Source organism: Podarcis tiliguerta, assembly GCF_965153285.1.
Source record: "Podarcis tiliguerta genome assembly, chromosome: 13".
Taxonomy (NCBI): domain Eukaryota; kingdom Metazoa; phylum Chordata; class Lepidosauria; order Squamata; family Lacertidae; genus Podarcis; species Podarcis tiliguerta.
The window spans coordinates 3,114,703-3,129,313 of NC_139546.1; the positions used below are offsets into that span (position 1 = coordinate 3,114,703).

The 14,611-nt window shown below is 44.1% G+C and overlaps 1 protein-coding gene and 1 long non-coding RNA gene across 5 annotated transcripts in view; one reads left to right on the plus strand and one right to left on the minus strand.

Annotated features, from left to right (window-relative positions):
- Positions 1–1,759: 1,759 nt before the first annotated feature.
- LOC310661710 lies at positions 1,760–4,190 on the minus strand. The gene is made up of 2 exons (XR_014504090.1): positions 4,109–4,190; positions 1,760–2,256 (listed from the first exon to the last, which is right to left on the minus strand). It is a non-coding gene; the product is annotated as an uncharacterized lncRNA (long non-coding RNA).
- A 155-nt stretch (positions 4,191–4,345) lies between these two features.
- CEP72 (centrosomal protein 72) overlaps positions 4,346–14,611 on the plus strand; it is a 31,609-nt gene continuing 21,343 nt past the window's right edge. For all 4 annotated transcript variants that reach the window (XM_083407737.1, XM_083407738.1, XM_083407736.1 and 1 more), the window contains exons 1-3: positions 4,346–4,599; positions 6,159–6,286; positions 7,763–7,955. In XM_083407737.1, the coding sequence (XP_083263863.1) occupies positions 4,527–4,599; positions 6,159–6,286; positions 7,763–7,955 (394 nt within the window). In that variant the 5' untranslated portion in view covers positions 4,346–4,526. The remainder of the gene's footprint in view (positions 4,600–6,158; positions 6,287–7,762; positions 7,956–14,611) is intronic.

Here is a 14,611-nt window from a genome sequence, read left to right on the forward strand (position 1 = left end):
GAGTGAGTGTGCCCTTCAAATCAGTCTGATCGGATTGATTTGAAGCTGCTGCAACAGGCTGCCTCCGTGCTCCCCCCCCCCCCACATGCCCCAGGCGACGGTAGCACACGCTATGCTGCTGCTTCTGAGGCCTGAGAAAGGAAGAAACATTTGCGGCTGTATAAGATTTTCTCACTAAGCTGCTGAGATACCTCCACAGATGCTAGTAATATGGCCCACATGAGCTTGCTTTAGAGTGGAACTATACCTAAGTTACCTAAGGAATGCACAGAACTTTAAGCAGAGGTCCCTCAACTCCATGTGAAAACCAAGAGTCCTCTTGCCATTATTCAGTTGCTTACTCTCATCATACAGGCAAAAGGGGGTCTTTAGCCCCCCAACTCTATGTGAATAATGGAAGCTTTGGTAGAGCTCTCCCTTAAGCACTTCAGCAACCTGCTCCCATTTGCATGTTTCTTGTGCATGTGATTCAGAAACTGAGGGAAAACCAGCAGTCTCTGTTGCTATTCAAACTGGATAAGGGGAATAAAAAAGAGCCCTCTCTGTATGTCTCATTTCATACTAGATAAGATGGTTGATGTGCATAAGGGAAAGATTGAGTCAAAGGACTGCCAGCTGGTTGCCTATCTTAAAAGTAGACAATTTAAACAATCAGCGCATGCATGTTTTTGTTTTTTTAATTTATTTAATTATCTTTTCAATACAACCGCAAAAGACACATACAACAAAAACCATACTAACACTAATAACACAATTTGACAATTCAGATCTCAATACACTGATATACCTATTACACCTTTTTAACAATATTTTCCCACCTCTCTCTCCTCCCCCTACTTCCCATCACTATCCGCCTTATCACTTAAATATTCCTTCGAGATTTCTTCATATTTATCCATTCTTAATTTGCATCGACATGAAATTCGTTCGTTTGTAGCTAATCTGTCCATATTGTCAATCCATGTGCTCAATGGAATCTTTTTGTGGCTCTTCCAATTCATCAAAACAAGTTTTTTTGCTTCTAATATAGCACGGTACAGCCTTTTTTTTTTTTTGACCCCTTGTAATCTCCCAGCGCATGCATGTTTGCATCTAAAACAATGAAACAAAATGCAGAGTGCAAAGCATTCAAAGCTTTGAAAATTACTGAAGAGACATTGTTTTGAAAAGTTACAACCTGCTCTGTACTTTAGTTATACGATACCACTCTTAGGGGAGAAATCTGCTCTATTGAAATTCCTGCTTCAATTTTTAATTTAATGATTTGCCTTTTTGGCTTGCACATGTTTGCTGTAAAACCCTAATAAAAGCAGCATAAACAGTCTATCAATGCTATCATTATGTTAAAATTAAAGGGAAGGAAGATATTTCTAAAAACTGGCAGAACATCCAAATACTTTACTCTGTGCTTGCTTCACATGACAACAGACAATCATCATTCTTTCAAAACTCACATTATTCTAAAACTATTACCTGTTAACTTGCCAAAACCCATAGAACATAAAAGCACTTTTCTTAACTGTTTAATAAAAGGGATGCCAATTTGTATTCTTACTGTAAAAACATACTGAGCTTGTCATTTAGGGGTGCAATGAATTTAACGCTATTGGCAAATGATGTTCAAATATTGTATAACTTTTTTTTTTAATTCAGAAATGCACTTTATATGCAGTCCAGTGTTCCATTTGCTAAAATGTAGGGTACAAATCTGATCAATGTTGGTTCAAATTCAAGGATTTATCTGCAGTGGTCTTGGGAATTTCTCTTGCCTGTTTCGTACCTACAAAAGGTAAAACTATAAACTTTGAAGAATTTAATCAATGGATTACATTGCTAAGGCCCCAGACCACATCTCCGCAAAGGGAGAGTTCTCTGGCAACTGTAGCGCTGGAAAAGACATGGATCTGGTCTGTTCCAGGTGGGCCAGTGGGTGACACTGCCACCAAACTTTGATGACTGGTCAACAGTGGATCAAGAATGCCCTGAGGAGAGATTCCCCCTAGCATAACAGGAATGATCTGCTCATGTTTTGAAGATGTGAGAAGAGTTTGCCAAAAATATTAAAAGGCCTATGTAAGTGATGTCACAAGAGGGTACCCGATGCCTGATGACCTCTTCTGGAAAGAAGCAATCACCTGCAGGGAGGGGGAAGTCTAAAAGCTTTGTTCGTGGTAGTCTAGTTTGTAAGTTGATTCAGAAATGATGCTACCTACCTTGGGATCCTACATCTTCATTCTGCTGTATGGGAAGACCAGGCTACAGAGTAATAAAAAACTGAATAATCTAAATGTGTGTATGTATAATCCTGCCCTTAAATTCATTGCCGCTGGGTTCAGCTTTCCTTTGCAGACCATTCAGAGTATGCTACTTGTTTTTACAACCAATGGGAAAGAGACCCGTTTTAAGTTATGGTCTTCAAGAAATTACAAAATCTTTCTCAGCCCCCAATGATAAACACTTTTGCCATCACTCAATTCCTATGCTTGATTACAACACATCTGTTGTTTTGTAACATGTAAGTTTATTAACATTTTGTTCTAAATGCTGAGGAAAACTCTGACATCAAATCTCCACCCAAGAAGAGTCAGTTTGTGAGCATCCTCCCTCTGTACCTTTTGATCTCATGAAAATCAAGATTTTGTAGAAGAACATCCGGAAGACATTTGTTACACACATCCTTCTACCTCCTCCTTCCATAAAAACTGAACATCCCACTTTCCCCTTTAAAGGTCCTGGCAGAGGAAGAATCATGCTCTGTGCTGAAGTTGTTGTACTCCCGTTCTTTTGAAAGCATTTCTACGGTGTTCTTTATAAATAATCCAGCTTTCATTATTCATTTAGGAAAGGATTGGCCAGCTTCTACATTCTTGGGACTCAGTATACTTTGCAAACACAACTCAATTTCAAAAAGGCAAAATTAAGGTGTAAATAACAAATTATTAGTAAAGGGATCCCTGACCATTAGGTCCAGTCGTGGCCGACTCTGGGGTTGCGGCACTCATCTTGCTTTCTTGGCCAAGGGAGCCGGCGTACAGCTTCCAGGTCATGTGGCCAGCATGACTAAGCCGCTTCTGGCGAACCAGAGCTGTGCACTGAAACGCCGTTTACCTTCCCGTCGGAGCGGCACCTATTTATCTACTTGCATTTTGACGTGCTTTTGAACTGCTAGGTTGGCAGGAGCAGGGACTGAGCAACGGGAGCTCACCCTGTCGCGGGGATTTGAACCGCCAACCTTCTGATCGGCAAGTCCTAGGCACTGTGGTTTAACACAAAGCGCCACCCATGTCCCTAACAAATTATTAATCAGCTGCAATTGCAAAAGAATGAAATTCCAGTAAATACTCTCATAATTACACAGGCCTAAGCAATAAAAAAGCTCACAGGATGAAATCACAACATAAATTGCAAAATACATAATCAACCCAATAACCCCCCCCCCATTTTAAAGAGATTGCTCATCTCAAATTATACTAGATACAGTGGTACCTTGGTTTGCAACCGTTTTTTACAACTGTTTTGGATTACAACCAGGTCAAACCCTGAAGTGTGTGTCTCTTTTTTCGGATTACAACAAATTATTTGTTTTTGGAGGCCGCATTGGCGAAAGTGCTCCTTGGGTTACAACCTGTTTTGGGTTACAACAGGACCTCCGGAACGAATTATGGTTGTAAACCAAGGTATCAAAAGTGGGCTCATGCCTCTCATCACATATGTACATATATATTGAAATATACTCAGAGTCGCCAAGTGATTTCATGCTCTTTATTCAGCTCATAGTGGTGAGGAGGAATGAATGAGAGTCCCCTCAAAGTATCTGCCTTATATACATTATTTACACAATGGGCTGCACATGATTGGCTAATTCTGCAATTCTACTGTAAGCCAATCAGGTTGTGGATTCACTTCTATCTGGAGCATGATTGGGTGGTCTCTGCCAACCAATCATACTGCTGCATTGTTCTTGGACCAATCAGACTGCTGCATTCTGAATCCTATTGTTCTAGGACCAATCAGACTGCTGCAGTTTGGATCCTATTCAACTCAGTACATAACATATATTTAACAGGTTCGTTTATAATCCTATTTTGGGAATGGTTCGTGTTCTTACGCAGCTGCAGTTATTTTGTACTTTCTGGACGTCCCCGGATCACAGGACATATAACGTAGTTGTGTTTTGTGCTACAAATCAAACTGCTCCTTTTTGTTTCCCCCGTGTATTTTCCTATTTATTGTGAAGGCGCCTCCTCAGCCTTCGGGGCCCGAGCGAGAGGCGGACAGTTTCCCGCCCAGAAGCTCCGAAGGCGGAACTGGCTCAGGTGTTGCCCGGCAACGGCGCGCCCGACTCTTCGGCGGCTGAGTGGGCAGCGGCCTCCTCGGGGGCGGCTCCGCTCCGCCAGGCCGAGGGTCCGATTGGCCTCTTCCCGGCGCGGGAGCAGCATGACCCGGCGCATGCGCCCTGCGGCGGCGCTGGTTTCCCCTCAGGCAGGGCGGCAAGCGCCCGTTTAAAGCGGGGCGCGCGGAAAGCGATGGCGGCGGACGGGGTTCCGCTGACGGAGGAAAGCATCCGCGAGAGAGTCTGCCTGACGCACCAGAATCTCGGTGACCGACGAGCGGGGGGGGCGGGGGAGAACTGACAGACGGAGCTTTCAAACCAGGCGCCCCTGACTGGCTGTTGGATCCGTTAATCAGGCGGCAAAAAGGGCGGGTTGGTGTACTGCGCGCGGAGGGGGCTGGACAAGGGGTGCGCGCTGTCCTATCGGAGAGGCGGAGGCTGTTGATTGGCGGGTCGATCCTCTGTCCGGTAGGGGGCGATGTATGTGTCCACCGGGAAACCTTCCTAGGCTTCGCGCAGGCGCAGCCAACGTGCTGCTGCTGCTCCTCCTCCTCTTGTCTCGCAATCATTATAATATCAAATACAGTCGTGTATAAATAAAGCAAACACCAAGTAGGGAGTTGTGGTCCGTTAACCCCTGGAGTGGCTCTCATTGTCTTATTAGGAGATCCCTCGCACGGTGCAGAAGCAACCTTTGTGCCTCCTGTCTGGGGCACCTGCGAGAAGTGGTCACACTCTTTACTGGGGTTCAAAAGGGCCCCCCAAGAGTGAGTTAACATTTGCATCAGCCCACATTTTTGGAATGCACATTCAGAATTCCTTCAAAAGAGAAAGGCACAATATTTTGCAGCAGTGTTTCCCATCATGCACTTCCTTTTCTGAATTAAAATAGAAATAATACTGAAAATCAATGTAGAATGTGCTCCTCAAGGTGTTATTAGGCAGCTCATCCTTACACCTGAAATAATTTAGGGCAGAGATGACTAAACTGGTTCTCCGTTGCCTGATTCCATATCCCATCATTCCTCATGATTGGCCATGCTGGCTGGGGATGATGGGAGTTGGAGGCCAGCAACATTGGGGAGCTGGGGGGGGGGATAATTAAACTCTCTTCCACTCTGCCTCAGAGGAGTGTATTTTGTACCCCAACTGGTAAAAGGCAAAGCCAAAGCACTCACTTGTGTGAAGAAACAACATGAATTTATTCTGAAGCTGGATAGGTATTTGATTTGGAAGTACTTCAATGCCCCAGTTATGCTATGCAAAGAATGACAATAACTGCCTGTCCCCAGTGAGACCATTTGGAAGGAGACGAGACCAGAACAGAGATGCAGTAGACTCAAAGGAACCATTAATTATGGGATCAATTTATTTATTGGATTGATTACATGAAGAGTCTGTATTGATAGCATCTTCTGTTGTATCTGTTCCAACTCTTGAACTGGGCAAAAGGTTTTTTCACAACTTCAAAAGTTTCATATACCTTTTTAAAAGTAAAAATAAAGTCCAATCCAATATTGCACTTTGCCAATTTTCTATCTCTTGTTCTCTGGAGCCATCAGAAAATCAACTTTCTGTTTTTAGCCTTTTAGGACTTGGGACCCACCTTCAGTTGCATTCTGAAATGTAGGCTATGCTTAATATTTTGTCAGTGCAGTGCAAGTCTGGTTTCCGCCACCCCGTTTCCTTCCTATTCTCTTTTTCTTCCTTGATGGACACTTCTTCTAAACACTTTGATCCACGCTATTATCATGAAATACGTTGTTCCTTATCTTAAGTGCCATCGGAATGAATTATTAAACTCTCAATAATTTTCTCATTCTAGCTGATGTCCGGTCATTGTCTCTTCCTGGAAGTTACCATGAAAAGATTAGTCATTTAGGAAACTCATTGGAAAATTTTATTCATCTAAAATCACTTGACCTTTCACGCAATGCATTGACTACTTTGGAGGTAAGGCATATTTGGGGCTTTGTATGTTTTACATTGTAGATCTATTGAATTAAACAGTTTTGTAAGCGAATTAACATTTCAGACATGGTTCACCCAGTTTGCATAGGATTGGTTATTTTACCCTGTTGTGGTTTACAACTATAAACAGTCTGTAAAAAGATAAAACCTCACCCACGATGTCTAAATCCCTTGAGAAGGAAGGTACCATATTTCAGTGGTCCAGCATAAGTTAAAAAACATGCCACTGCCATTCAGATTAGACAATACAGTGGTACCTCGGTTAAGTACGTAATTCGTTCCAGAGGTCCTTTCTTAACCTGAAACAGTTCTTAACTTGAGGCGTGCTTTTGCTAATGGGGCCTCCCGCTAGCGGGCGATTTCCATTCTTATCCTGGGGCAAAGTTCTTAACCCAAGGTACTATTTCTGGGTTAGCAGAGTCTGTAACCTGAAGAGTATGTAACCTGAAGCGTATGTAACCCGAGGTACCACTGTACTGAGCTAGATGCACCCAGGGGTGAAGGAAAGCTCTCCGGCACCTGGTGTGGGGTGTTGAGGGGCAAGTAGTGGGGCATTATAACTTAACAATTATCTAAGGTACCCTATTCAGATTAAGCAACTGCTTCTTTTGGATATAGATTATATATCTGTGGATGAGGTTGCATAGAGTACTTAGCCCATTATTTATTGTTTGATTCATTATATGACTCTTTCAGAGTGAAATTTCCATCCCACTATATGTGGTCAATGGGACGCGGGTGGCACTGTGGTCTAAACCACAGAGCCTAGGGCTTGCCGATCAGAAGGTCGGCGGTTTGAATCCCCATGACGGGGTGAGCTCCCGTTGCTTGGTCCCAGCTCCTGCCGATCTAGCAGTTCAAAAGCACATCAAAGTGCAAGTAGATAAACAGGTACCGCTCCGGCGGGAAGGTAAACGGTGTTTCCGTGCACTGCTCTGGTTCGCCAGAAGCGGCTTAGTCATGCTGGCCACATGACCCGGAAGCTGTACGCCGGCTCCCTTGGCCAATAAAGCAAGATGAGCAACACAACCCCAGAGTTGTCCGCGACTGGACCTAATGGTCAGGGTTCCCTTTACCTTTATATGTGGTTAATACAGGATAGTGTGTGATACTTGCTTTTAGATCGATATGAGTGCATCAAGTAGCATTATTTGCTGCTGCAGTTAGGAAAGTTTGAGCTTTAAAGAAAGTGTCAGTGGATTGCAAAAGTGTTCACTAATCTTAGTAAGCAGAAAGAATTCACTGAATGGTTTATTTTAGCTATGCTTTCTTTCGTTAAACAAAAATTGGGCGGCTCAGTGGCTCATGTTTCTACATCTTAGCTTTAGTTATTTAACTTGCTTAGCACTGTTTGCAATTGTCTGTGGCTAGAAGCAATAAGTACTGATTTATGCACAGTTTACTGGAGTTGTAAGATGGGAATAAACATAAAATTGCTTTTTAACCATTTGTTAACAGGGTCTTCAACATCTTACATGCCTAGAAAAGCTCAATCTTTACTTCAATTACATTTCCTCGTTGTCGGAAGTATTTCGACTCCACAGCTTAACTGCACTCAAGGATGTGGATTTCCGGCTGAATCCTGTTGTTAAAAATGAATCTGATTATCGTCTTTTTGTCATTCACATGCTCCCGAATCTCAGGCAGTTGGGTGAGTAAGATGACACAACAGAGCCATGTTAGTATCTATTGAAAAGAAAAAGAAAAAGGTGATGAGAATATTTTGGCTGCCCAGCTATTCCCAAAGCTGGGAAATATTTTTTTATCATCTCATGTTACTTTTTTAAGGCAAGCAACTAAATGTAGAATGTGAATGCAGTAAATAAATTTTTGAAAGTGCATGTATCATATACACATGCACACATCTGGAAACAAGGATGTCTGCTGCTACTCGTTGAGGGTACATTTTGTGGCCAAGCTGTTTCTTCTTGTTTTTGTTTTGCTGTGTGGCCAAAATCTCTGTTTAAACAAAGTGCCATAATTCCCTTTTGCTGCTTACCTTCTTTCTCGTTTCCTATGTATGCATTTTCTGAAAAACTGACAGATAGTCTGACAAGTTGACAAGACTCTTGACAGTTGACAAGAGTGTGGTGCTGATGATGCCAAGGTTGCAGGTTTGATCTGCGTATTCCTGCATTGCAGGAGGTTGGATGAGATGGTACGCAGGGTCCCTTCCAACTCTATCCAACTCTATTATTCTAAAGGTAAAGGTAAGGGGGCCCCTGACCATTAGGTCCAGTCATGGCCGACTCTGGGGTTGCGGCGCTCATCTCACTTTATTGGCTGAGGGAGCCGGCGTACAGCTTCCAGGTCATGTGGCCAGCATGACTAAGCTGCTTCTGGCGAACCAGAGCAGCGCACGGAAACGCCGTTTACCTTTCCGCCAGGGTGGTACCTATTTATCTACTTGCACTTTGACGTACTTTCGAACTGCTAGGTTGGCAGGAGCAGGGACCGAGCAACAGGAGCTATACCAAATCCATTTGTAGTATTCTTGCCTTTTTATAGGGAAGCTTTGCAAATTGTATCCAAATTCTTTGCATTTGCTGAAAGGGGCCAGTCCTGTTTCCTGTTCTCTGTTGGTCCTCTCTTGTCCCATCCCACAAATACTTCAGTGCCTTTAAGATGCTTTTCACCTGAAGGTGGGTTTGGGAACTGTCAGTCATGAAGTAGAAGGGAGAGGTGGCTGGGAGTCCGAAATCCAGCCTCCAAGTAGTTACAGACAGCCTTGATGACTGTTGAATCTTGGCAAAGAGCCTGCCTTCTTTTCCCTTGCAAGGTAAAAATTTCTGAGCATGTCAGGACTGGTCGTTGTCCTCTTCAGATCACCACACAAATGCTTCTTGTTCTTTATAAAACTTTTTATTGCGTATTAACAAAACAATCTTATAAACGGTTCTTAACTTTAACTATTCTTCCTCAGAGTCACTTCTTTCAGATACCTTCTGAGCTCTGCTTCTCCATGACCAGCCACCCTCAAAATGGCGAAGGCGCCTCTCCCTTCGTTTTCCCGCTCTTTTTTCTAACCTCCTGGCTAGAGCTGGCCTGTGTCTCCTCTCCTCCCAATCTGAGCTAGAACTGAACCCTTGCCTTTCCTGTGAACAGCCAGTCCCTCCCTGTTGTTCCTCTTGCTCCCTTCTATTAGATTCACTGCTCTCCCTCCCCCCTTGGGGAATGCTTTCTCCCTCTGAGAAACTGAAAACTTCTAACTCTTCCCTGACATCACCCCCTCCCCTAAGCCCCCCTTCCTCCTCCTCGCTCTCCTCTGTTTCTGAAGGACCGAACCCTCTGAACTCTTCTTCCTCGCTATCTGTCTTTTCAAAAATTTCTTGGAGGTGCCAGTTATGGGGTTTTGGCTTGTGGGGATATTTTCTATGAAATTCTCTCTGCAATTCTGGAACGTTAATTTTTTCTGCTGATTCCCATGAGTTCTCAGACTCATCTAACCCTTTCCATGCAACCAAATACTGTAATTTCCTCCTACTTATTCTCGAGTCTAATATCTCTTCCACTTCAGCCTCCTCTTCCCCCATCATGGTGGGAAAAGGAGGTGGTTCCCTTGAAATTTGATACTTATGTGCTGGTACAAACACTGACAATAAAGATCTATGAAATACAGGGTGTATTCTCATATTTTCAGGTAAATGAAGCTTGAAAGCGACTGGGTTAATTTGAGCCTTTACTTGGAAAGGTCCCAATCTCCTTGGTTCTAGCTTTTTACACCTCCCTCGTATTGGTAGTCCCTTGGTAGACAGCCATACCCAGCTCCCTACTTGGATTTCTTCCCCAACTCGCCGGTGCCTGTCTGCAGCTCTCTTGTAAGCCTCTTTAGCTTCTTCCAAATCCTCTTTCAATATCTCATGAATGCACCTCAACTCCTCTATCATTTGTTCTGCTGCTGGTACTGCTAACTGCTCCTCTTGACCTGGGAATGCCCTTGGGTGCAAGCCATAGTTTGCCACAAATGGGGCTCTGCCCGTAGACACATGCATTGCATTATTATACGCAAACTCTGCTAGACTCAACTTCTCTAACCACCCGCTCTGCTGATAACCAGCATAACACCTCAGATATTGTTGTAGTGTTGCATTCGTTCTTTCAGCTTCCCCATTGGTTTGCGGGTGTCTCGCCGACGTGAGGCTTAGCTCCACATCTAGTAACTGCATTAACCTCTTCCAAAATTGTGATGTAAATTGGGCCCCTCTATCTGAAATGATTTGTGATGGCAAACCATGCAACCTAAAAATATTATCTAAAAACATCTTTGCAGTTTCCTGTGCGGTCGGAATTTTGTTACATGGTATGAAATGTGCCATCTTGGTTAGCATGTCAACCACCACAAAGATCACTGTTTGCCTATGGGATGACGGTAGATCCGTTATAAAATCCATAGACACCACATCCCAAGGCCTTCCCGGCGTGGGCATAGGTTGCAACAACCCTGCGGGAGCTGCTCTGGGTGCCTTGGCTCGTTGACATACTTCACAACCTCTTACATATTGCGTTACCTCCTCCCTCAACTTTGGCCACCAGAACTGTCGTGTGATCTGATACAGGGTCTTTTCTCTACCAAAATGTCCTGCTGTCGGGTTATCATGATGTTGCCTCAACACTTTACCTCTTAATTCACCTGCAGGTACATACAGCACCCCTCTCCTGTACAACAATCCATCTTTTTCTTTGAAACCTTCCTCTTCCCCTCTACCTTTTCTCAGTTCCTCCATTTTTTTTTGTGCAAACTCATCTGTTACTGTCAATCGCTGGAATTCCCTGCCGTCCACTACTACGGCTGCACACCCCCACTGATCCGATCTCAGTATTTCTCGCAACTTGGGAGGTGCTTCCCCTTCCATATACTCAGGTTTGCGCGATAGCGCATCTGCACGAACGTTTTGATGCCCAGGTATATACTCAATCCTAAAATTAAACCCAGCAAAAAACTCCGCCCACCTAATTTGCCTTTGGTTTAGCTGTCTAGCAGTTCTCCAATACTCTAAATTCTTATGATCTGTTTGTACCACCACCTGATGTGACGCCCCTTCCAAAAAATGTCTCCACACTTTAAAGGCAGCATGCACAGCTAAAAGTTCTTTATCAAATATGGTGTAGTTTTGTTCTGATTGATTTAATTTTCTAGAGTAGAAGGCACAGGGTCTCCAGTCCCCTTCCTTGTCCTGTTGCAGCAGAATGGCCCCAATAGCCCTATCAGAGGCATCAGTTTCTACCTTCATACGTTTACTAGGATCTAGGTGCATAAGATATTTTTCTGAAGCAAACACCGCCTTTAGTTTATCAAAGGCCTTCTGTGCTTCCTCAGACCATCTGAATGGCCCCTTGCCTCTTAGACAATCAGTCAGTGGCGTTGTGATTTTGGAGTAATTACCTATGAATTTACGATAGAAATTAGCAAATCCTAAAAACCTCTGTAGATCTTTCTTAGTCTTAGGTGCCTCCCATTCCACCACTGCCTGAACTTTACTGGGGTCCATGTGCACCCCTTTGTGGGAAATGCAATATCCCAGGAACTCCACCTTTTGTGTATGGAACTTACACTTCTCTAACTTCACATATAACCTGTTGGTCCTCAATCTTTCTAACACCTGTGTGACATGTTTTACGTGTTCCTCCATGCTTTCACTATATATTAAGAGGTCATCTAAATAAGAGACACAGAACTGATCCAGTATACCTGCTAAGATGTGGTTGATGAAGGTTTGGAATACCCCTGAGCCATTTTGCAAGCCAAAAGGCATTACCAAGAATTCAAATGCACCATACTTAGTACAAAAACTGGTTTTCCACTCATCCCCTTCTCTGACCCTTATCAGATTATATGCTCCTCGTAGATCAAGCTTGGTAAAGACTTTGGCTGACCTTACTCTCTCTAAGAGGTCATCTATACGTGGCAGTGGGCACACGCGAGGCTTCATTTGGCTGTTAAGGATTCTGAAGTCACATACTAATCTCAGTGCCCCTTCCTCCCCTTTCTTTTTGACAAAAAAGACGGGAGCACCCCCCGAGGCTGTGGACTCTCTAATAAAACCTCTCTGCAAATTCTTTTGCAGGAACTCCCTCAATGCTGCAGATTCTACTTCCGACATGGCATATATCTTGCTTGGTGGCAACTGTGCCCCAGGGACTAGATCTATCTTGCAATCATAGGGCCTATGTGGTGGAAGTTTATCCGCTTCTTTTTCACAAAAAACATCTCGATAAGCAATATATTGTGACGGAATCTCACTTTCATTCCCCATCAACTTCCCTTCTACCTCTGTTCCCATTACTTCCACTGAGATTTTTCCCTTTTGCCCCAAACAATGTGTCATACAATAGATTGAACCAAAAACCAAAGACCTTTGATGCCAGGCAATCACCGGATTGTGACGATTGAGCCAACTCATGCCCAGCACCATCGGGTGTCCAGCTAGTTTGGTCACATGAAATGCCCTGGTCTCTGAGTGATGACCCATATCCATTCTCATTGGTGGAGTCTCATAAGTCACTTCTCCTGACAGTAGCGGTCTGCCATCAATTGTTTTCACTCGCAGTGGGAAATTCAAAGGTAACAAAGCGATTTTGTGTTCCTGTACCAATTTCTGGTCTATGAAATCTGCTGACGCTCCTGAGTCTAACAGCGCCTCTACCTGGACCCTGTGTCCATTGGGTAGTTGTAGTTGCACCTTCACCATTAGTCCTGGGATAGGTGGTTCTGCGTGAGAGCCTTCTATTGCTTCTCCACCCGGCTGCAAGCTCCCATTTCCAGCCGGGGACATTCGTTTCCCTGATGCAGTTCCTTTGGGCAATTGTCTTCTCCCATGTCTGCTCCAGATAGAGACTCCCATCCTTTACGATTGCGACATTGTCGTGCTAGATGCCCTGGTTTTCCACAGACGAAGCAACGCCTCATGTCTCTTCCTCTCCCTGCATTTCCTCTTACCATGGAAGAGGTAGTAACTGGGAGGGGTCTGGCTGCTCCTAATTCCATGGGCTCTGGCCGCTCTCGTCCTGGCATATTGCCCGCTCTGCTCTCTGTACTTTCAATAATATTGTTTTCCCGCCACCGTGGTTGCCATTGTTCCTTCTTTTCACTAGCCCTCCGTTCCACGCGTAGGCTCAATTGCAGGCACGTTCGGACCAGAGAGTCCAAGGAACTAGGTTCTGGCATTTGGGCCAATTGGTCTAAAATCTCATTATTCAGTCCTTCCCTAAAAAGGGCTGCAACTGTTGGGGAATTCAGATCCCATTTTAATTTCTGCACCAGCAAACTAAAGTTGGACCAATAAGCTCCCACAGTGTCTTTTCCTTGTCTCATTCTCAACAACTGCCTTGCTGTGGTTACTTCATGCGCAGGGTCTAAGAAAATCGTGTCTAGATACTGCAGAAACATTTGTAGATTTCCTAGGGCGGCATCCCTTCGAGATATTAGGGGTATAACACAGTCCTTAGCCCTCCCTTCCAAGAAATTAATCACATAAGCAACCTTCTCTTGCTCAGATTGAAATTCTTTATCCTTTATCTCAATTATGTAAGAAATTTCTGTCTTGAAAGCCATGTATTCAGAGCTTTCTCCCTTGAAGCTACGCGGACGTACAGTAAATGTTTTACTCACTCTATCTCCACACATCGCTTGCGGCATGGTTCTATGTTCTCCCAATGCTGCCGATAGTACGTCAACTTGACTTTTCAACTGTATGTTCTGTTGCCATAAGTCCTGTAATGTTAGCTGGAGCGCTGGGGTTTCTCCTTGCCCAACTGGCGCCACAGCTCCCTCCATTTTGGCTTCTCCTTCTTTACGTATAGTGAAGAGGCGCAGAGCAGAAGGTATTCTGTCAGGACTGGTCGTTGTCCTCTTCAGATCACCACACAAATGCTTCTTGTTCTTTATAAAACTTTTTATTGCGTATTAACAAAACATTCTTATAAACGGTTCTTAACTATTCTTCCTCAGAGTCACTTCTTTCAGATACCTTCTGAGCTCTGCTTCTCCATGACCAGCCACCCTCAAAATGGCGAAGGCGCCTCTCCCTTCGTTTTCCCGCTCTTTTTTCTAACCTCCTGGCTAGAGCTGGCCTGTATCTCCTCTCCTCCGAATCTGAGCTAGAACTGAACCCTTGCCTTTCCTGGGAACAGCCAGTCCCTCCCTGTTGTTCCTCTTGCTCCCTTCTATTAGATTCACTGCTCTCCCTCCCCCCTTGGGGAATGCTTTCTCCCTCTGAGAAACTGAAAACTTCTAACTCTTCCCTGACAGAGCAGTATAAAGAAATCAGGACTTTGAGGTTGACTTTCTTAGTTACAGTGTGCATGTGT